Genomic DNA, 22,984 nt, shown 5'->3' with positions numbered 1-22,984 from the left:
GAAACTGGCCCCAGCCTATCCAATCTTTCCTTATCGCTGCAGTTTTCCAGTCCTGGGTGACAAGATCCTCGTAAATCTCCTCTGCACCCTCTCTAACGCAATTCCATCCTTTCTGTAATGACCTGACCAGAACTGCAAACTGTAATTGTGGCCTAACTAATGTTTTATGTAGTTTCAACATACCTTTCCTGCTCTTACATTCCATGCTTTGGCTAATAAACAAAAGGATTCCATTTGCCACCTTAACCAAAATATCACTCTGGCCTGCTGCCTTCAGGGATCTGTGAACATTCACCCCAAGCTCTCTGGCTTCCTCTACGCCTCTCAGTATCCTCCCATTTATTGTTTAATCCTTTGCCTTGTTTGATCTCCCCAAATGCGTCACCTCACACTTGCTTGGATAAGTGCAGCTCTACATCACTCAAGGAGCGCAGCACCACCCGGTACCAGTAGCCTGTTTGATCCACTGCTCTGTCATTCTCTTAAATTTCACCATCCCCTTCTCTTCTTAGACAGTCTTTTAGAGTGCAGGATGACTTGCTTCCAGGCTAAAAATGAGCTCCACACTAAAAGAGAGTCCACCACCCCCAATAAACGTCCATATTGGTGCACTGTGGTGGCACAGTGGGTTAGCACTGCTGCCTCACAGCGCCAAGGACCCCGGTTCGATTCCTGGCTTGGGTCAATGTCTGTGCGGAGTCTGCACGTTCTCCCCGTGTCTGCGTGGGTTTCCTCCGGGTGCTCCGGTTTCCTCCCACAGTCCAAAGATGTCCAGGTTAGGTGGATTGGCCATGCTAAATTGCCCCTTAGTGTCAGGGGGAATGGCAGGATGAATACGTGGGGTCATGGGGATAGGGCCTGGGTGGGATTGTGGTCGGTGTAGACTCGATGGGCTGAATGGCCTCTTTCTGTACTGTAGGATTCTATGATTCTACGTCTGCGTGGGTTTCCTCCAGGTTTCTAGTTTCCTCAACACAGTCCAATGATGTTCAGGTTAGGTGCTAAATTGCCCCTTAATGTCCCAAGATGTATAGGATAGGGGAATTAGTGGGGTAAATAGGTGGGGTTACTTGGATAGGGCCTGAGTAAGATGCTGTATCAGAGAGTCGGTGCAGACTTGATGGGCCAAATGGCCTCCTTCTGCACTGTAAGATTCTACATCTAAGATGTGTCCTATCTACAAGATACACTGCAGCAACTTACCAAGGTTTCTTCAACAGCAACTTAATGCAGCTTCCACCATATAGAAAGGCCAGGGCAGCAGGTACATGGGAGCGCCACTGCCTGTAAGTTCCCCTCCAGCGCTCACACCATCCTGGCTTGGAGCTATATTGTCATTCCTTCACTATCACTGTGTCAAAATCTTGGAACTCCATCACTGACGGCGCTGTGGACTCCAGTGGTTAAAGAAAGTGGAAGGGCAACAAGTGTTGGGTAATAAATGCTGCCTTTACCAATAACATCCACAAACTGAGAATTTCTTTTCAATGTAGGGGGGCATTCAGGTTATACCGTTGGGAGTGGGTGATGAAGAGAACCACCTGTCTTCAGTTGGGTGATGGGCCTGTCTCTATTTGTTTTCCGCTCCCTGGAACAGCCCCTATCAGAATGTGACTGAGTTTGATGGGCAGGATGCCTGTGGATCAAACAGCTGGAAGGTGGTGGACGTGGAGCCCCCCGGACGCTCCGAAGGGAAGCTCCAGAACCCGGGGACTCTGCTTCGCGGCCTTAAACCTTGGACGCAGTATGCGATCTTCGTCAAGACGTTGCTCACGATAAGTGATGAGCAGCACAATCATGGAGCCAAAAGTGAGATTGTATACGTTCGCACCATTGCAGGCAGTAAGTTTTTAAAACTCTACGTATTTAGTTTATGCAACTTTCACTGATGTTCACCTGCAAAGAAAAATAGTGCCATCGGCTTTCACTATCACAAACTCCAGTGTCCACATGCAAACTTGTGATATTTTCAGCCTCTTGCACTGTAACACCACAGTTTGACATTATCTAGCTCCTCTGCAGGGAATGTGCCATACCCAGAAGATATAGGAGCAGAATTAGGCCATTCGGCCCAGTGAGTCTGCTCCGCCATTCAATCATGGCAGATATGATTCTCATCCCCATTCTCCTGCCTTCTCCCCGTAACCCTTGATCCCCTTATTGATCAAGAACCTAGCTATCTCTGTCTTAAAGACACTCAATGACCCGGCCTCCACAGCTCTCTGTGGCAATGAGTTCCACAGATTCACCACCCTCTGACTGAAGAAATTCCTCCTCATCTCAGTTTTAAAGGAGCGTCCCTTCACTCTGAGGTTGTGCCCTCGAGTTCTAGTCTCTCCCACTAATGGAAACATCCTCTCCATGACCACTCTATCCGGGCCTCTCAGTATTTGGATTATTCAACTTATTCAACCTGAGCAGCAACGTTTTCCTGCTTATTTTTGCTGAGGTTCATTTAAACTGCAACCCAAGGGGAGGGCACAGGGAAACGAGCTTACAGGGACTAAAGTTGGGCACGGAATGAAGCACAACTGCATTTTCAACGGAACAGCCCAGGACGATGGGCCGAAAGGGCTTCTGTGCCCTCAAATTGGAAACATCCTCTCCACATCCAACCAATTTTTCTTTCCAAATTCCTGCATATTTTTGCTATTTAACTATAAATTGTATATGATTAAAGTTATGTGAAACTACATAGCTAGAAAGTAAGACTTTAAAATGTTGCCACAATATATTTACGTTCCTAAATATGCAGAATGTGCAGACTCCACACAGACAGTGACCCAAGCCGGGAATTGAACCCGGGTCCCTGGCGCTGTGAGGCAGCAGTGCTAACCACTTTGCCATTGTGCTGCCCCATTGCGTTGTTTATAGGTTATCTGTGCCTTGCACCTTTTAAACTCTTTGATGAGCTGTGGGTGTCACTGGCAAGACCAGCACTTGTTGTCCATCCCCAATTGCCCTTGAACTCAGTGGCTAACTGGGCCATTCCAGAGGGGCAGTTTAGAGTCGATTACATTGCCGTGGGTCTGGAGTCGCAGGTAGACCCGACTGGGTAAGGACAGCAGGTTTCCTTCCCTAAAGGACTTTGGTGAACCAGATGGGTTTTACTGAGACTGGAGATTATTGGAGATTAGTTTATTACTGAAAGTAGCTTTCAATTCCAGGTTTTATTAATTGAATTGAAATTCCACCGGCTGTCAAGATTTGAACTTGGAGAATTAGTCTTGACCTTTGGATTACTAGCCCAGTGACATTACCACTGTGTCCCCTCGTAGTTAGTAACTTTCAGCCCAACTGCATCAGAACCTTTACAATATTATTTTGTTTCGCCTTCCTTTCTTGTTGTCTTACAAATCCCACAGGACGGCACGGTGGCACAGTGGTTAGCTCTGCTGCCTTACAGTGCCAGGGTTCAATTCCAGCCTCAGGTCACTGTCTGTGAGGAGTTTGCATGTTCTCCCCATGTCTGCGTGGGTTTCCTCCGGGTGCTCTGGTTTCCTCCCACAGTCCAAAGATGTGCGGGTTAGGTGAATTGGCCGTGCTAAATTGCCCTTAGTGTCAGGGGGACTAGCTAGGGTAAATGCATGGGGTTGTGGGGGTAGGACCTGGGCGGGATTGTGGTCGGTGTAGGCTTGATGGGCTGAAAGGCCGTCTCCTGCATGGTAGGATTCTATGATAAGTACCAGCAACTCCCCAGCACTGTGTCTGTACATGTGAGCTTCAGATACTGTGTCGAGGCATGCTCAAGTAAGGCTCAGTCTGGCTACCCTACCTCTGATTATCATTAGGGACCACTGAATAGCAAATGGAAGCCCTGTATAAAGCAGTGTAGGTTTGAATAAAAGAAGGAAAATATTTATAACCTATTAGGTTATAACAAACTTGCTGTTAATAAGGGCGGATGTATTTACGATCAAGTTCGTGACAATGCAGGTGCCGTCAGATAGGTTACTTCTAATGGCTGCCATCCCCCCCCTCCCCCCCCATTTTGCACATGTTCATTAACCCCCTTGTTCTCTCTCCAGCTCCATCAGTCCCACTGGATCCGATATCCGTGTCCAACTCTTCCTCCCAGATCATCCTGAAGTGGAAGCCTCCGACGGATCGCAACGGGAATATTACCCACTACCTGGTGTTCTGGCAGCAACAGCCAGAGGACAGTGAGCTGTACGAGTTTGATTATTGCCAGAAAGGTAAGTGGCAACGTGGGCGTAAATTGTCAACGAGTATCGGGTGAGTGGGTCCCAGAGTCTGAGTGGGACCCAGTAAATCTGTTTCTGAGCTCGGCTACTGTCTGTCATGCAGCCCAAAGATGTAACATGTTCTTGTCCACTTGCCCATTTTTCTGCCTCCATTTTGCAAACATTCTTTTTGTAGTTTTGCAGGAACACGGGTGTAATCCCACCGAGTAAAAGCTGAATTTTACTTATTCAACCATGATATCATAGAAATCGTAGAGTCCCTACAGTGCAGATGGAGGCCATTCGGCCCATCGAGTCTGCACCGACCACAATCCCACCCAGGCCCCATCCCCATAATCCCACATATTTACCTTGCTAGTCCCGCTGACGTTGAGGGTCAATTTAGCACGGCCAATCAACCTAACCAGCACATCTTTGGACTGTGGGAGGAAACCGGAGCACCCGGAGGAAACCCAAGCAGATACGGGGAGAACGTGCAAACTCTGCACAGACAGGGACCCGAGCCGGGAATCGAACCCAGGTCCCTGGAGCTGTGAGGCAGCAGTGCTAACCACTGTGCCGCCCTGATGTATCAATGGTTGACCTGCCATTTTTACCATGTTTGTGCCCATGTCTCACTGATGGTACCCTCAAATCTGGCTCAGAAAGTCATGGGTTTAAGCCCCACTTCAGAGATTTTGGGTGGCACGGTGGTTAGCACTGCTACCTCACAGCGCCAGGGAACCGGGTTTGATTCCGGCCTCGGCTGACTATCTGTGTGGAGTTTGCACGTTCTCCCCGTGTCTGCATGGGTTTCCTCCAGGTGCTCCGGTTTCCTCCCACAGTCCGAATGATGTGTAGGTTAGGTGAATTGACTGCGCTAAATGGGGAGGTGGGGGAGGGCCTGCGCGGTGGGGGAGGGCTTGGGTAAGATGCCCTTTGGGAGGGTTGGTGCAGACTCAATGGGCCGAATGGTCTCCTTCTGCACTGCAGGGATTGTATGGAACACATAATCCAGGCTGGCAATTCAGTGCAGTACTGAAGGAATGCTGCATTGTCAGAGGTGCAGTTTTCGGGATGAAGCATTGAACCTTGCCTTCCCTCAACATTGGACAGTAAACATCCCATGGCACTGTGACAAAGAACAAGGAATTTCTTCCTGTTATCCTGGCCAATATTCATCCCTCAAACAACACGCAAGATGGACAATATGATTTGATAGATTCTTTACTGACAGGGGAGTCACAAAGTCCCGACAGTGCAGAAGGAGTCCTTTCGGCCCATCAAATCTGCACCAACAACAATCCCATCCAAAGGGAGAGTCAAAGGGTATAAAGGGGCACATGGGAACATAGAGACTGCCATGATCTTATCAATGGTGCAGCAGACCAGAGGGACCGAATGGCCTGCTCCTCCCAATTTGTATATTTCAGTGGTGTTTATGGGATCTTGCTGTGCAGAGAGCCGCAGCTGCATTTTACACAGTGACTGCACTTCAGAAGTGCTTCATACGTAGAGAGATGCATGGAAAATAGAAGCAGGAGTGCCCCCCCAACCACCACCACCATTGGCTGGACATCACAGCTCCAGCGTCCCGGGTTTGATTCCCAGCTCGGGTCACTGTCTGTGTGGAGTTTGCACATTCTCCCCGTGTCTGCGTGGGTTTCCTCCGGGTGCTCCGGTTTCCTCCCACAGTCCAAAGATGTGCGGGTTAGGTTGATTGGCCAGGTTAAAAATTGCCCCTTAGAGTCCTGGGATGCGTAGGTTAGAGGGATTAGTGGGTAAATATGTGGGGTGGGATTGTGGTCGGTGCAGATTCGATGGGCCGAATGGCCTCCTTCTGCACTGTAGGGTTTCTAAGATTTCTATGATTTCTATCACTTTGAGACTTCCTCAAAGGTGTTAAATAAATCCAAGCTCTTCTTTCTGTCAGCGTGGAGGTTTTTAGTGATAGATGGACACCTGCCATGTATGTACCGACCTTCCATCTGACCCCAGTGTTTCCTTCTCAACGATTGCATCTCTCACTTTCAGATTTATTGCTGGATAGGGACAGCATTTTGGTTTTTTGGAAGCTGTATCAGCCCACCTGGGTTTACGCCTGCTGTCGATGCCATTGACGAAGCACTTCTGCCGTCTTCTGACCTGTTGCATACATTTGCCACTTCATAGAATCATAGAGCCCGGAAGTAGGCTATTCAGCCCATTCTGTCGCTGCTAGCTCCGTGAACAATTCGGGCCACTGTCGCTCCAGCCAGGGAAGAGTTGTACACGGTGCCTTTCACATCCTGGGGACCGAGGGTACTTTACAACCAGAGGGAACTGTAATCAAAGGCATCATAGAATCCCAACAGCACAGAAGGAGGCCATTCGGCCCATCAAGTCTGCACCAAGCACAATCCTATCCAGGCCCTATTCCCGTAACTCCTCATATTTACCCTGCTAAGCCCCCCCGACACTAGGGTTAATTTAGCATGGCCAATCAACCTAACCCACACATCTTTGGACTGTGGGAGGAAACCGGAGCACCCGGAGGAAAGCCACGCAGACGCGTGGAGAACATGCAAACTCCACACAGACAGTGACCCGAGCCGGGAATCGAACCCAGGTCCCTGGCGCTGTGAGGCAGCAGTGCTAACCCACTGTGCCGTCGTGCCAGCCGCAGTTTCAGCTTTTTCGTATAGCTGGGTTCCACAAAGCTCGGTAAGATGAATGATCGACAGCGAGACAAGAGCGCTGCCGTTGATCCAGGATGGTTGGTCGAGATTCCTGAGTTCACTCAGTGGCTTGGGAAGTGACCAGAAGGTTCTGGTTCAATCCCCGACCTGTCGGGAGGCGGCCAGGGCAGCAGGTGGGGGGGAGTAGGAGAAAGATCTCCTGTCCAGGGTCGGAGTGTGTGTCAATGTCAGGTAGGGACAGGGTTCTGCAGTGATTCCCTGGGTTGAAACAACGTGCAGTGTGAGCTCTGCAATGAAAATGACCACTTAGAACCATAGAATCCCTGCTGGGCAGAAGGAGGCCATTCGGCCCATCTAGTCAGCACTGACTCCAAAAGGACATTTTACTCAGGCTAGTCCACTGCTTTGGACTTCTCACATCCTGAGATAGTCAGGCAAATGGAGCCACAGAACTCTTAATCAGAGACTGCTGGTGAAGCTCAGCAAGTCTGGCAGCATCTGCAGGGGGAGAGAAACAAGAGTCAGCGTTTCTGATGACCTGTCTGTTTGGCTCTTCAGAGAGAGGGAGGGAATAGACTCTCAATCTCTCTGCTCTCAGGTTCACTTTAGTGAGGAAATTTGATAGAGGTATTCAGAATCATGGAGGATTTGGACAGAGTAGATCGAGGAAAATTGTTCCTGTTGGTGTATTTTACCAAATGGGGCGACACAGTGGGTTAGCACTGCTGCCTCACAGCGCCAGGGACCCGGGTTCAATTCTGGCCTCGGGTCACTGTCTGTGTGGAGTTTGCACGTTCTCCCCGTGTCTGCGTGGGTTTCCTCCGGGTGTTCCGGTTTCCTCCCACACTCCAAAGATGTACAGATTCGTCATGCTAAATTGCCCCTTAGTGTCAGGGGAACTGGCTCGGGTAAATATGTGGGATTACGGGGATAGGACTGGGGTGGGATTGTGGTCGATGCAGACTCGATGGGCCGAATGGTCTCCTTCTGCACTGTAGGGATTCTATGAACAGTCGAGAACTAAAAGGCGTCGATTTCAGACGATTGGCAAAAAAAATAACGCTGCCTTGCGGGGAAACTCGGCGAGTGCGATCTGGAATTCACTGCCAGAGAGTGTAATGAAGACAGATTAATTTGTGGCTTTCTGAAGAGATTTCGCTAATTAGGTGAAGGAAAACAATTTTCAGGGCTGCGGGGAAAAGGCGGGGAAGCGGGAGTAGCTGAGTTGCCCTTGCTAGCACGGAGATGATGGGCTGAACTGCCTGCCTCCTTCTGTGCTGTAACCACTCTCCGATTCACTGATTCTAGGATTAAAGTTGCCATCACGAGCGTCGACGACACACACTGACCCTGAGGACAACCAGAAGCGGAACCAGACTGACGCCGGTCACATCCCCGGGGAATGCTGCGCCTGCCCGAAAACGGAGTCGCAGCTTAAGCGGGACGCGGAGGAGGCCGCCTTCCAGAAGACGTTTGAAAATTACCTGCACAACGAGGTTTTCATGATCAGGTAACTGCAGGCAGAGAATCAACTCTTTACGCCTCAGAACTCCCGAGGGTTAGAACGGCGCTGGGAGCACCTAACCAGTGGTATTGCAGTAGCTGCTTCCTGGAAGCGGTGCCCGGTACCCAGCCCTGATGTGGCCTTCCTGCGTGATACCACATTGCTGCCCGAGGCAGGTCTCCAGCCAACAGTCTCCTGATCCTTGACGTGACAGACTCTGATTTACCCACTGACAGACGACACCTCAGATCATTGGCTCGTTTCTAGGGGTCAAACCTAGAGAAGAAGAGGAACCATAGAATCACTGCAGTGCAGAAGGTGGCCATTTGGCCCATCGGGTTTGCGCTGACCACAATCCCACCCAGGCCCGATCCCCGTAACCCCACATATTTACCATGTTAATCCCTCTAACCTACGCATCCCAGGACACCAAGGGGCAATTTAGCACGGCCAATGCACCTAACCCGCACATCTTTGGACTGTGGGAGGAAACCGGAGCGCCCGGAGGAAACCCACGCAGACGCGGGGGATAATGTGCAAACTCCACACAGACAGTGACCCAAGCTGGGAATTGAACCTGGGTCCCTGGCGCTGTGAGGCAGCCCACCCAGTCCCTATTCCCATAATCCTAGCCAGTTCCCTGACACTACGGGGCAATTTAGTATGACCAATCCACCTAACTAGCACATGTTTAGAGTGTGGGAGGAAACCGGAGCACCCAGAGGAAACCCACGCAGACACGGGGAGAATGTGCAAACTCCACACAGACAGTGACCCGAGGCCGGGAATTGAACTTGGGTCCCTGGCGCTGTGAGGCAGCAGTGCTAACCACTGTGCCACCGTGTTGCCCATAGAAAAGGCACAGAAAGGAAGCACTGTCTTTCTATGCAGGGCATTGCATCCTGGGCAGACCACGGTCATTTTTATTTTTTTTTAGCAATCCCTCAGTATCGTCAGGTTTACTCAGGATGCCCCCGTCGTAGTGCTGCTCATAACGCGGATCTGAATTGGTTTGTTTCTGGTGTTAGTGTTCCCTCTTGTGTCTGTAATAAATACTGCAGCGATTCTGGGTTTCTGACGGGCCATTGTGCACCTTTCACCAGCAATTTTAAAAGGAGGTTCCTTCCTGCACGCTGTATCTCAGACCTAGTTACAGCAGGGAAAAGTTAGCGGAAGAGTAAGTAAGGTTTGGATTCGCAATGTTTCTCTCAATTGTGCGTGTGTTCATTCAAATGCAAGATGGTTAAAGTTGCACACAGGCGTGCACACTGTTTTAAAAAAAGAAATCACTTTATGAATCAATCTACAGAATAGCCAGACAGATTACGTAGCGGCCAGACTCCATACCACCCACTTACTTGCTTTCCCCATTCTGTAGAGATAAGCATTCAGGATGGCTTGAACTTCACAAAATTCGGATTGATCCAAAGCCAAAGTGGCGAGAGAGAGAGAGAGAAAGAAAAGTTTGGGAAGGCTCAGAGTTTCCCGTAGACAGACTGGAAACAAACAACACAGAATGGGACTTGAGCTGCTATGGGACAACATGACAAATATGCAGACAAGACACAGAAAAATTGATGTTAAGATAAATTCCGGGTTGCCGCTGTCCACACAGCTAGTGGCACAATTCCATAAAACACTAAGTTGCCAGCATCTTTCCAAAATGTATCGCAAGTGCAGAAAGGCAAATGCTCCACCGCTGTTTCATTGTATATTTATCTCCATAGCAATCACCGCCCATTGAAGTAATGCACAATGTGTTAATGCTTTGGCATCCCGATGTGTCTGCTTGCGTAAACAGATCTAAGTGAGGGGGTATCCCAGCGACCCCAGGTGAACTGTTGACAGGGTCTTAATATTTGTGTGGCAGGTTCAGGAGGTTGCAGTGAAAATGAATCTCTGAGTTTTCGTGGTGCAACTAAATATTTTGACCTGTTTTTTTTGTGTGTTGTTTTCTGCCCATCTCCTGACGCTCCTTCAGCACCTCCTTCCTCTGTCCAGCAGGGTCGATGGTTTGACCTGCTATACAGACTGTGAGCCGTTGGCTGGGGTGGGAGAGGGGTCAGGGGGTGAAAGCAGGGGAGACTGTCCTTTAGAAGTGGATTTTTTTTCTGAGTGAAACAGCTGAGTGAAATGTTGAGCATGGGCAGTAGAGGGACAGGAGAGAGCCATTTATCTCCTATTCACACCGCTGTGTTAGATCCCCGACCCCATTTCCGAATTTCCGCCATTTCTTGAAGCTGATGCCAAATGTCCATCTCGGCGTCGAAAATTCCCACTGATCCACAGTGATTTTGGGGGAGCGGGCATTGCACTAACGGAATAGTGAACGAAAGCTTCACTGCACCAAGCTGTAGAGTGCTCAGACTCAAACTTGCACCTTGCTGTGTTTTCCAAGATTCAGCTAAACTACGCTTAGGAGTCCATGTGCAATCTTCCAAAGTGTTGGTGGGGGTGAGGGGGAGAATTTGTAAGCCCTTGGTCCTATCTAGTGTAAGTGGAGGTGGTGGCGTAGTGGTATTGTCACTGGATCAGAGACCCTGGGCAAGATCTGGGGACCCGGGTTCAAATCCCACCACAGCAGAGTGTAGAATTTTAATTCAATAAAAATCTGGAATTAAAAGTTTACAGAAGACCATGAAACCATTGTTGATTGTTGTAAAAACCCATTGGATTCACTAATGTCCTTTAGGGGATGGAAATCTGCCGTCCGTACCCGGTCTGGCCTACATGTGACTCCAGACCCACAGCAATGTGGTTGACTCTCAACTGCCCTCGGGCAAATAGGGATGGGCAATAAATGCTGGCCAGTCAATGACGTCCACATCCTCTAAATGAATTAAAATAAAATATCTCGGGTCAACTACACAGAGTCAAACCTGAACTTCAGACACAGCTGCACAAAAAGCCACATGGGGATTAATAAGCAGAGGCCCCCAACAAATCTTATAATCACAAGAGGAGTCTCCGTGCCGAAGTTAATAACCCACAATATAATTCTGTCCGACAGTTAAATGTTTGTTACTGGTTGCTGAATCTGTCATCAGCTAAAGTATGTCTCTGCCTGTTTTTTAAAAAATTAAGTCCACTGTCTAGACTTAACTATGGCATTGTACAATAAAACACACATCTATCCAAACTAAAGCCTAGTCATACAGCGCAGAAAAGGCCTTTTGGCCCATCGGGTCTGCAATGACAATAACTACCACTAGTGGGCGCACTAATCCCATTTTCCTGCACTTGTCCCGTATCCTTGAATTTTAGGATATTTCAAGTGCTCATCCAAATATTTTTTAAAGGTTCTAAGGTTTCTGGCCTCCACCACCACCCCAAGCAGCGCATTCCAGATCCCCACCCACCCTCTAAGTGAAAAAGTTTTTTCCCAAATCCCTTCTGAATCTCCGGCCCCTTACCCTAAAACTATGCCCCCTCGTGATTGACCCCTCGACCAAGGGGAACAGTTGTTTCCTACTCACCCTGTCTATTCCCCCTCATAGTTTTATACACCTCAATCATGTCCCCCCTCAGCCTTCTCTGCTCTAGAGAAAACAATCCAAGCCTATCCAGTCTCTCCTTGTAGCTCAAATGTTCCATCCCAGGCAACATCCTGGTGAACCTCCTCTGTACCTGTCCTGCACTTTCTTCTCAATGGGAACTCACTTAGCTGAAAGTTGATATCGTACAGTACAACGAGATTGCGTCGTGGTTCAGTTAACCCTTTCCATAAATGGGTTTGGCAGAGTGTGAGGAGCAGGCTGAGCTGTGGAGGCACCGGGGATTCATAGATCATAGAATCCTACACTGCAGAAGGAGGCCATTCGGCCCATCAAGTCTGCACTGACCACAATCTCACCCAGGCCCTATTCCCATAATCCTAGCTAGTTCCCTGACATTAAGGGGCAATTTAGTATGACCAACCCACCAAACTAGCACGTCTTTAAGAGTGTGGGAAGAAACCGGAGCACCCGGAGGAAACCCACGCAGACACGGGGAGAACGTGCAAACTCCACACAGACAGACCCAAGCCGGGAATTGAACCTGGGTCCCAGGAACTGTGAGGCAGCAGTGTTAACCACTGTGCCACCGTACTGCCCCTGATTGTGGGTATAGAAGCCTTCTGCCTGCCTGTATTGGTGGATACTGCCATCTCTGTAAATGGGCTGAAAATTTTGAGATAATTTTCTAAGATGCTAGCTTGTTTGGGTGTTTTGAACATGACAAGACATACAGGTATACTGCATTCAGAATTCAGAAGAATGAAGAATGGGGGGAGATCTTATAGAAACATACAAGATTATGAAGAGAATAGATGAGATAGAAGTAGGGAGGTTGTTTCCACTGGCGGGTGAAACTAGAACTAGGGGGCATGGCCTCAAAATAAGGGGGAGCAGATTTAGAACTGAGTTGAGGAGGAACTTCTTCACACAAAGGGTTGTGAATCTGTGGAATTCCCTGCCCAGTGAAGCAGTTGAGGCTACCTCATTGAATGTTTTTAAGGCAAGGATAGATACATTTTTGAACAGTAAAGGAATTAAGGGTTATGGTGAGCGGGCGGGTAAGTGGAACTGAGTCCATGAAAAGATCAACCATGATCTTACTGAATGGCGGAGCAGGCCCGAGGGGGCAGATCGCCTACCCCTGCTCCTAGTTCTTATGTTCGTATGTAAATGACCACATGTATCTTGCAATTTTGAACTGGGACTGCCCTATAACTCAGAGATTCACTTTACAAGATGGTAGGTAGCTCAGAATGTCTTGGGTTTACTACTACAGATTGCTTCTTGAAAGGACATTCCTTTATGCTGTGTCACAGATCACCTGACCCTGATAAGTGATGGTTAGGGCAAGTTTGAGTTTGGTCGGGTGCAACGTCCTTTATGTTGCTGCAGGGAAGGGGTGGTGCAGTTCTGTACATGGAAAGTCCCGGAAGCAGTGAAAGTGCCAGTTTCTGAGAATGCAGAAGGGATTTAAGTTTAATTATTAGTGTCACAAGTATGCTCACATTAACAGTTATGAAGTTACTGTGAAAATCCCGCCACACTCCGGCGCCTGTTCAGATACGCTGAGGGGCAATTTAGCACGGCCAATTCACCTAACCAGCGCGCCTTTCGGACTGTGGGAGGGAACGTGAGCACCCGGAGGAAACCCATGCAGACACGGGGAGAAGGTGCAGGCTCCGCACAGACAGTGACCCAAGCCGGGAATTAAAACCTGCACCCCTGGGGCTGTGAGGCAGCAGAACAAGTCACCGATACTAACACAAGTATTTTCACTTGCCCTGGATTACTTAGTGTTTTTTTTTAATGAATGCAACAAAACCAGAAACTTCGGCCATCCAGGAATCAAACCCCAACGCAAAAGCTTTTTTTAAAAAAAAAAACACAAAACCCGTTTAAAGTGGATGTTTTACTTTTACAGACCTACACCTCACGAGAGTGGTGCTAAGGACAGTAGGTAAGGGAGTGTCTGAGTTCTGTGCTTTTGAATCACGCTGGGTGGTGTGCAGGTGACCATGTTTATAATTGTTAATAATTTTTAAAAGAATGGGGGGGGGAATCAAAAGGAATAAAAGATCAAGTTAAAATTGTTTCGACAGCCCTTTGTTTGAAAAGCGTTTAATTCTGCTTTTGCTTTACATTCTGTGAATAATCAATGTTATAGATAAATATAACCCGAGAACTGTTGTCTTGGCCATGGTTATTTACACAACTAACTGCATCATTAAATGAATTTTAGGCTCCAGTTGTATGTATGTCAAGAGCTCCCACTATTCATGAGTGGCAAATGCCTCATAGCAGCAGCTTCAGCATCTTGGTGTTTGAGCTGGACACCCAATCCCTTCCTTTGCTCCATCGCAGCCTGCCCTGCAATTCGAGAATCATACAATCTCTACAGTGCGGAAGGAGGCCATTCGGCCCATTGAGCCTGCACTGACAACAAACCCAGATCCTATCCCCGTAACCCCACATATTTATCCTGCTAATCTGCCCTGACAACTAAAGGGGAATTTAGCATGGCCAATCAACCTAACCCGCACGTCTTTGGATGTGGGAGGAAACCGGAGCACCCGGAGGAAACCCACGCAGATATGAGGAGAACGTGCAGACGCCACACAGGCAGTGACCCGAGGCCGGAATCGAACCCAGGTCCCTGGCGCCGTGCTGCTGTGCCGCTCCTGAAGTTAATCCCTCTCTGGGGTACAGTGCTGTCAGCTCCTCACCTCTGAGCCCGGGCAGTCTGTGCACGGCAGCCGACTGCTCACCCCTTTGGGAGCAGAGTTTGGAACCGGAGTACACCCTTGCCCAGTGATTCTCCTGAACTCGCTTTCCAACAGGATTCATTGACCAACAGCCGGAGACTGGAGCTCTGGCTGATCCCAGGTGCTCAAACTGGAGCTGAATATCTAAGTGCTCTTGAATAACCCTGCCACCTTGATCATGTACATCATTTCCAAGCTTCTTTGTGCCAAACTCGGCTGGAAAAGCCTTTGGCCCAGGGGAGAGAAACAATTTTCATGATTGATGCTGGATTTCCCTTGTACATATTTTTATGGCTTTTTTTTTCTGAATTACGTCTTCTAAGACAGAGCTGAGCAGTGCACCTGGACAATTATTGGCATCTCTCACTCCACTTGTGCTTAACCGTAATTTAAAACGATGGCTAGGTGTCAGGGTGACACTTTATGTGATAGTAAGCTTGTTGGATTAACCCTCCAGCCTACTCTTTTCTTCTCTCCCCCCCCCCCCCTTTTGTTCATTCATGGGGTATGAGCATCGCTGGGAAGGCCAGCAATAATTGCCCATTCCTAATTGCCCTTGAGAAGATGGTGGTGTGTGTCACCTTAACATACCGCTGCAGTCTGAGGTGTGTGGGTACATGCACTGTTAGGAGACAGTTCTAGGATTTTGACCCAGCGATAGTGAAGGAACGGCGATATAGTTCCGAGTCAAGATGGTGTGTAATTTGGAAGGGGGTGTTCCCGCGAACCTGCTGCCATCGTCCTTCTAGATCAGTGGTTCCCAAACTTTTTTCACTGGACCGCACTTTCGGAAAAAAAATTTGCTCGCACCACACCAAATCTTTTATTGATAAGAAATACATTCAAAAACAAAAAAAACCCAACTCCAAGCAGTGCTTGATTCATAACATAGAACACAACTACTTTATAATATGTTCATGGGACATCCAGAAAGTATAAAACAATGCTTGTTTAAACCATGTTTAAATGCTTCTTTGAGTGTCCTTGTATCTTCCCGCCACACTTGCCATCCTCTCTCGCCGCACCAGTGTGGCGCGCCGCACCCTTTGGGAACCACTGATCTAGATGGTAGAGGTTGCTTGTTTGGGCTTGTTGTTGAAGGAGCCTTGGTGAGTTGCTGCGGTGAATCTTGTAGATATGGTGCACAGACGGCAGTCACTAAATAAAGCGATAAAGAAAGGAAGGATAGACTATGAAGCTAGGCTAGCAATTAATATAAAAAATGATAGTAAAAGTTTTTATAAATATATAAAAAGGAATAGAGTGGCTAGAGTGAATGTTGGACCCTTGGAGGACGAGAGGGGGGAGTTAATAGTGGGAAATGAGGATATGGCTGAGTCTTTAAATACGTTTTTTGTGTCGGATTTCACGGTGGAGGACACAAATAGTTTGCCAAATATTAACGATAGAGGGTTGGCAGCAGGAGAAATACTTGATACGATTAATGTTACCAGAGAGGCAGTGCTGGGTAGACTAATGGGACTGAAGGTGGACAAGTCCCCGGGTCCGGATGGAATGCATCCCAGGGTATTGAAAGAAATGTCAGAGGTAATAGTGGATGCGTTAGTGATTATTTATCAAAACTCGTTGCATTCTGGGGTAGTGCCGGTTGATTGGAAAACGGCTAATGTTACGCCGCTGTTTAAAAAAGGAAGGAGACAAAAGGCGGGTAACTATAGGCCGGTCAGCTTAACGTCTGTAGTAGGGAAAATGCTGGAATCCATTATTAAAGAGGAGATAGCAGGGCATCTGGATAGAAATGGTTCGATCAATCAGACGCAGCATGGATTCATGAGGGGAAAGTCGTGCTTGACGAACATGTTGGATTTTTATGAAGATGCGACGAGGGCGGTTGATGGAGGAGAACCGGTGGATGCGGTGTTTTTGGATTTCCAAAAGGCGTTTGATAAGGTGCCCCATAAAAGGCTGCTGAAGAAGATTAGGGCACACGGAGTTGGGGGTAGTGTGTTAAAGTGGATTGGGGACTGGCTATCCGACAGGAAGCAAAGAGTCGGCACGGTAGCACAGTGGTTAGCACTGCTGCTTCACAGCTCCAGGGTCCCGGGTTCGATTCCCGGCTCGGGTCACTGTCTGTGTGGAGTTTGCACATTCTCCTCGTGTTTGCGTGGGTTTCCTCCGGGTGCTCCGGTTTCCTCCCACAGTCCAAAGATGTGCGGGTTAGGTTGATTGGCCAGGTTAAAAATTGCCCCTTAGAGTCCTGAGATCTGTAGGTTAGAGGGATTAGCGGGTAAAATATGTGGGGGTAGGGCCTGGGTGGGATTGTGGTCGGTGCAGACTCGATGGGCCGAATGGCCTCCTTCTGCACTGTAGGGTTTCTATGATTTCTATGAAATGGGTGTTTTTCCGGTTGGAGGAAGGTAACTAGTGGCGTGCCGCAGGGATCGGTACTCGGGCCGCAACTGTTTACCATTTATATAGATGATCTGGAGGAGGGGACGGAGTGTAGGGTAACGAAGTTTGCAGACGACACAAAGATAAGTGGAAAAGTGAATCGTGTGGAGGACGGAGAAGATCTGCAGAGAGATTTGGACAGGCTGAGTGAGTGGGCGAGGATATGGCAAATGGAGTATAACGTTGAGAAATGCGAGGTTATACACTTTGGAGGAAATAATAACAAATGGGATTACTATCTCAATGGAAACAAATTAAAACATGCTACCGTGCAAAGGGACCTGGGGGTCCTTGTGCATGAGACGCAAAAGCCCAGTCTGCAGGTACAACAGGTGATCAAGAAGGCAAATGGGATGTTGGCCTATATTGCGAGGGGGATAGAATATAAAAGCAGGGATGTCTTGATGCACCTGTACAGGGCATTGGTGAGGCCGCAGCTGGAATACTGTGTGCAGTATTGGTCCCCTTATATGAGGAAGGATATATTGGCATTGGAGGGAGTGCAGAGAAGGTTCACCAGGTTGATACCGGAGATGAGGGGTTTGGATTATGAGGAGAGGCTGAGGAGATTGGGTTTGTACTCGTTGGAGTTTAGAAGGATGAGGGGGGATCTTATGGAGACTTATAAGATAATGCGGGGGCTGGATAGGGTGGAGGCGGAGAGATTCTTTCCACTTAGTAAGGAAGTTAAAACTAGAGGACACAGCCTCAAAATAAAGGGGGGTCGGTTTAAGACAGAGTTGAGGAGGAACTTCTTCTCCCAGAGGGTGGTGAATCTCTGGAATTCTCTGCCCACTGAGGTGGTGGAGGCTACCTCGCTGAATATGTTTAAAGCGCGGATGGATGGATTCCTGAGCGGTAAGGGAATTAAGGGTTATGGGGATCAGGCGGGTAAGTGGTACTGATCCACGTCAGATCAGCCATGATCTTATTGAATGGCGGGGCAGGCTCGAGGGGCTAGATGGCCTACTCCTGCTCCTATTTCTTATGTTCTTATGTTCTTACTACTCTAATCAGGCAGCGCTGTATAAATTTAAACATTCTTTTTCTAATGACGAGTGGAGTTTGTATGGGCTCTCTGCTCTCAATCTGCCTTTGATCATTTTTGAGTTGCTGTTGACTGTAGGCACCTGGTTCAATATCAACCGAGTGGGTCCCATGGTAGGTCACTGGTATACTAGCGTACCCTTTTATAATGTCAGAAATGTGAAACTGTGTGTAATTCCTCTGCTCAGGTGTGTTTCAGGTGGTCTGGCCCTTTAGAGCAGTGGCTTAATTCCTGTTAGTAGACTTGACGTTGGTGGGAGTTTAGTTGTTTGGTGAGGGAAGCTTACAGATTGGAAGGTGCTTGCAGATTCCTGGCTTGAGGTCAGAGGAAAACAGACCAGAATGACAGCTGTTAATTGTGTTAAAGCCTTTTTTTATTAAGTGTGATATCTGAAACGTGTCAAAGTGCTCTCAAAAGCTAAACCATGGACCTGACAGCCGAAAAGCACTGAGCGGATTCTGTTCCCCCTAAATCTTAGGCTAGACTAGAAGCATGAATGAAAAGACAAATGAAGCAGGGGAGAGTGGTCCATGGAGGATGCAGATCTTCATTCAGTTCAAACTATGGCGAGGGCCTGCTTGGTTTGATGTGCCATAGAGAGCAGTGAAAATTAACTGAAGATTGAAAAAAAGAAAGTCACCCATCACTGAAGTTCCCTTTTTTCCCTTGCTGCTGCTGTTCATTTTACGGCACAGTTCCTATATGTTTTTTTGTATGGCCACAGGACAATTTGAGAGTGGTCTGCGAGGTTATCTTCCCAGTCGCTGCACATCAGTGCACAGACGCACCTTGGAGGGAATCTTTCTCACCATATTCGGGGTGGGGGGGGCGGGATGGCTGGGTGGATACAGAACTGGCTTGGTTATAGAATAAACCTCACGATGCTCCGCTTCTCCATCTTCCACCCCAAGCATGTTAAAGAAGCCATCCCCTACGGACAAGCCTGTCATTAAAGTGCTTGGTTTGAGGTTTGGGATGAACCCTGTTGGAGGTGAGAACATTGGGATTATTTAAGGAACACTTGAATGCTGTGGTGAGGAGACCAGGTTTCTTTTTGAATAGACAAACTGCGTTGGGCCAGATAACATCGTATCTGTCTTGTGATATTTGCAGGATGGCCTGAATTAGATCTAACTACTCTGTATCTTTGTCCTTTTGCCCAGTTGGGCCTTGGCCAGTAAACTGGCTTTTAAAATGCACATTTCAAGGCATTACCACAAGCTGCAGTAGGTCTGTTTGTTTCCAGAGATGCTGTAGTGACATGACCAATGAGAAGACTTGGGTACAGTGTTTTTGTGATGTGATGGGGACATATGGAATCAGCTCTGGGCTTATTTTGCAATCAGTCAGCTTTGGAGAACACCACACTGAGCTGGGCACATTGTACCTACATAAAATTCAATACCTTTCTTATTAAAAACCCAGACCCCAGTTTTGTTAACTCCCTTCCAATCACGGCAAAATTCAAGATGGCCTTTTGCTGATTTCTCCTTTAGTTTGGGTTTGGATGTTCTTGGCAAGACTGTGGCCTCTGAGCCAAAGGGTAGTGGGTTTGATTCCCATTCTAGCCCCTTGAGATCTTGTATTCTGGGCTCACATTCCATCACGGTGCTGGAGGAGTGCCACATTGTCAGAGGTGCTCCTTTCAGATGAGACAAGAAATCGGGGCCCCGTCTGCTTGTTGAGCTGGATGCCAAAAGTTTGAAGTCCTTATCCAGAGAAGACAGAAAGTTTTCCCGATGCCTTGCACAGTGTCAGTACCCTTGGCCAACATCAAGAACAGCTGAATTGGCCATTTGATGTTTGTGGGATCTCCCTATGTGTAAATTGGCTGTCGACTTTTCCTGCGTAACAGTGACTATTTCAAAAGCAATTCGCGATTTGTAAATGGTATTCGGCGCCCTGATAAGACACTGATTGATTTGATTTGATTTATTATTGTCACATCTATTAACATACAGTGAAAAGTATTGTTTCTTGCGCGCTATGCAGACAAAGCATACCATTCATAGAGAAGGAAACGAGAGAGTGCAGAATGTAGTGTTACAGTCATAGCTATGGTGTAGAGAAGTATCAACTTAATGCAAGATAGGTCCATTCAAAAGTCCAATGGCAGCAGGGAAGAAGCTGTTCTTGAGTCGGTAGGTATGTGTTTTCAGATTTTTGTATCTTTTTCCCGGCGGAAGAAGGTGGAAGAGAGAATGTCCGGGGTGCGTGGGGTCCTTAATTATGCTGGCTGCTTTGCCGAGGCAGCGGGAAGTATAGACAGAGTCAATGGGTGGGAGGCTGGGTTTGCGTGATGGATTGGGCAACGTTCATGACCCTTTGTAGTTTCTTGCGGTCTTGGTCAGAGCAGGAGCCATACCAAGCTGTGACACAAAGAATGCTTTCTATGGTGCATCTGTAAAAGTTGGTGAGAGTCGTAGCGGACATGCCAAATTTCCTTAGTCTTCTGAGAAAGTAGAGGCGTTGGTGGGCTTCCTTAACAATAGTGTCAGTCTGGGGGGACCAGGACAGGTTGTTGGTGACCTGGACACCTAAATACGTATTTGAAAGCACGGTCTTGAAGCTTGTTTAACAAGGATGAAAAATAAGCAAGTTTGTGCTGGGCTGTCGCCAGAACTCCAAGCTAATCGTTCTTATAATTAAGTTATGTGATAGTTGCTGTTGCAAGTAAGTACAGGACCCCAACCATATCACAGTACATTGCTCAAGTGAGTTTCAACAGCCGTTTAGCCATGGAGGAGGCAACACAGCTAGGTTTGATCATGTCCTTCTGACTTGTCCACTCTCGCGCACTCTAGCCAAAACCTCTGAATAGTGATTGGAATCCTGGCTGGCTTTGTTTCCCTATGTATCTCTCCTTGCCATGGAGCACTAAGGCATCGCTCCTGTCTCCTACTGGGGGTGGGGGGGGGGGGGGGGGGGGGGGGGGTGGATGCAGGGGGTGAGTGCAGGGGGGAGCGAAGTCTACTTTTTCATTACAAAATCATGCTGGAAATTTGAAATGTAAAAAAAAAACCCAGGAAATGCTCAGTAGGTCAGGCAGCGTCTGTGGAGAGAGAAACTGAGTTTATGCTTCAGGTCAGTCAGTGACCTTTTTATCAGAACTTGGTACAGTTAGGAAGGTGATAGGTTTTGGGCAAGTGAAGGGGGAGGAAGAAGAACTAAAGCGAAGGTCTGTGATAGGGTGGATGGTAGGAAATTTTAAATGAGACAGAGGTTTCATTGTACAAAGCCAGAGGGAGTGATAAAGTAAAGTTTATTTATTAGTGTCACAAGTAAGGCTTATATTAACACTGCAATGAAGTTACTGTGAAATTCCCCTAGTCGCCACAGTCTGACACCTGTTCGGGTCAATGCACCCTAACCTGCACGTCTTTCAGAATGTGGAAGGAAGCCGGAGCACCCGGAGGAAACCCACGCAGACACGGGGAGAATGTTCAAACTCCACACAGACAGTGACCCAAGCTGGGAATTGAACCCGGGTCCCTGGCGCTGTGAAGCAGCAGTTAATCACTGTGCCAATAATGGGACAAGAAGCAAAATATGTGTCTAGATGAGGTGTGGATAGCCATATTCTGAACACAAAGGAATTAAAAGAGGTGGGGGAGAGAGAACCCAACAAATAAAAATTAAACAAAATGGGGGCAGAGGTTATGATGTTAAAATGTTGAACTCACTGTTGAATCCAGATGGCTGGAAATTATTATTAGCTCTTGTTGGTAGCTACTCTTGTCTTTTGTTTTTGGGGAAAAAAAGTGCTTTTAATCAATTCTGCTGATGTTGACCAGTAATGTATTTGCAATATCACCTTGATTAGTAGGGGCAGCTGTTGTAAATGACCTTCTGTATGAGACTGAGATAAGCACATCCGGATGTAAGCTCTTGAGATCCCACATTCTACTCCAGGGACCACTGGGGTTTAGATCTGCGATACTGAGTGAAGGTGTTGCACAAGGGAACGGTTCTCACTATAACTTGTCTAATTGATGTCAGTTGATTTGATAAGTGTTGCTGTCAGAACCGCAGCTTACCATGTGTGCATTTCGAAGAGAAAAATTAATTATCGCGGAATCTCTCCTCGCCATAGCGAAGGGGGCTATTCGACCACAGTAGCCTCTATCTTTCCTTGCCTGATGGACGCACTTGTGCACATTTCATTAAAGGTTGCCGGTTCGCAATTGGTTAAAAACCCGGAAGATTCATTTCCCCTTCCCAAGCCAAGGCACGGAAGGCATTCAAAGCATTGAAGCTGCCTCAGATGAGGCCCATAAATCTAAATAATTGAGTGGTGTACCTCCTGGAGTTGGCTGTCCATTTCCATGCCATGCTCTGCCCTTGGCCATTGAGCAGAGCCCCACCTATCTGTTAAATAAAAGTGACATGCTGCATTGATTAATGAAACATGCCAGAGACAGAAACACATGCAAGTGTACCTGCCTTTTCAGTTTATATTTTCAGTAAAGTCTACATATCCAGTTAGTTCCTTTTTTAAAGGACGCACTGCATCAGAGAAAGCAACTTTGCATTGCCATGACCTGGTTTTATCTATACCCTATAGCACTTTAACATGGAAGTTTAAAACTGTCCTTAAAACATTTTAAATATCCAGACAACTGTGCTTTTGGTTCTGAGTTCCTTGATTTGTGTGTCTAGTTTATCCCATTGGATTACCTGATTATTACCACTCTTGCCAGGTTAAGTTGTTGCAGGGTATAAAGGCTTTAATGTGTCGCTTTTGCCACTCATGCACTTGCACCCTTGCTGTTGTGTTCTCACTGGCTGGAAGCCCCTCATTCACTCGGCATAGCTGCAGTAATAGCGCTGCCTGGCACCCTGAAAGGGGCAAGTTAACTGCACTAAGAATGAACCAGAGTGGCTCGTTGGTCTGTGATG

General features: G+C 47.7%; 1 protein-coding gene across 2 annotated transcripts in view; it reads left to right on the top strand.

Moving 5' to 3' along the window:
* The window catches only part of LOC144479649 (insulin receptor-like), a 57,709-nt gene that overhangs the window by 10,194 nt on the left and 24,531 nt on the right, over nt 1-22,984 (top strand). The window contains exons 4-7 of one of the 2 annotated variants that reach the window (XM_078198622.1): nt 1,598-1,842; nt 4,029-4,196; nt 8,171-8,372; nt 13,785-13,820. In XM_078198622.1, the coding sequence (XP_078054748.1) occupies nt 1,598-1,842; nt 4,029-4,196; nt 8,171-8,372; nt 13,785-13,820 (651 nt within the window). The remainder of the gene's footprint in view (nt 1-1,597; nt 1,843-4,028; nt 4,197-8,170; nt 8,373-13,784; nt 13,821-22,984) is intronic. The other variant, XM_078198623.1, reaches the window with a different exon arrangement.

This window comes from Mustelus asterias, chromosome 26 (genome assembly GCF_964213995.1).
Source record: "Mustelus asterias chromosome 26, sMusAst1.hap1.1, whole genome shotgun sequence".
Lineage (NCBI taxonomy): Eukaryota > Metazoa > Chordata > Chondrichthyes > Carcharhiniformes > Triakidae > Mustelus > Mustelus asterias.
This window is presented reverse-complemented; position numbering and strand designations above follow the sequence as displayed.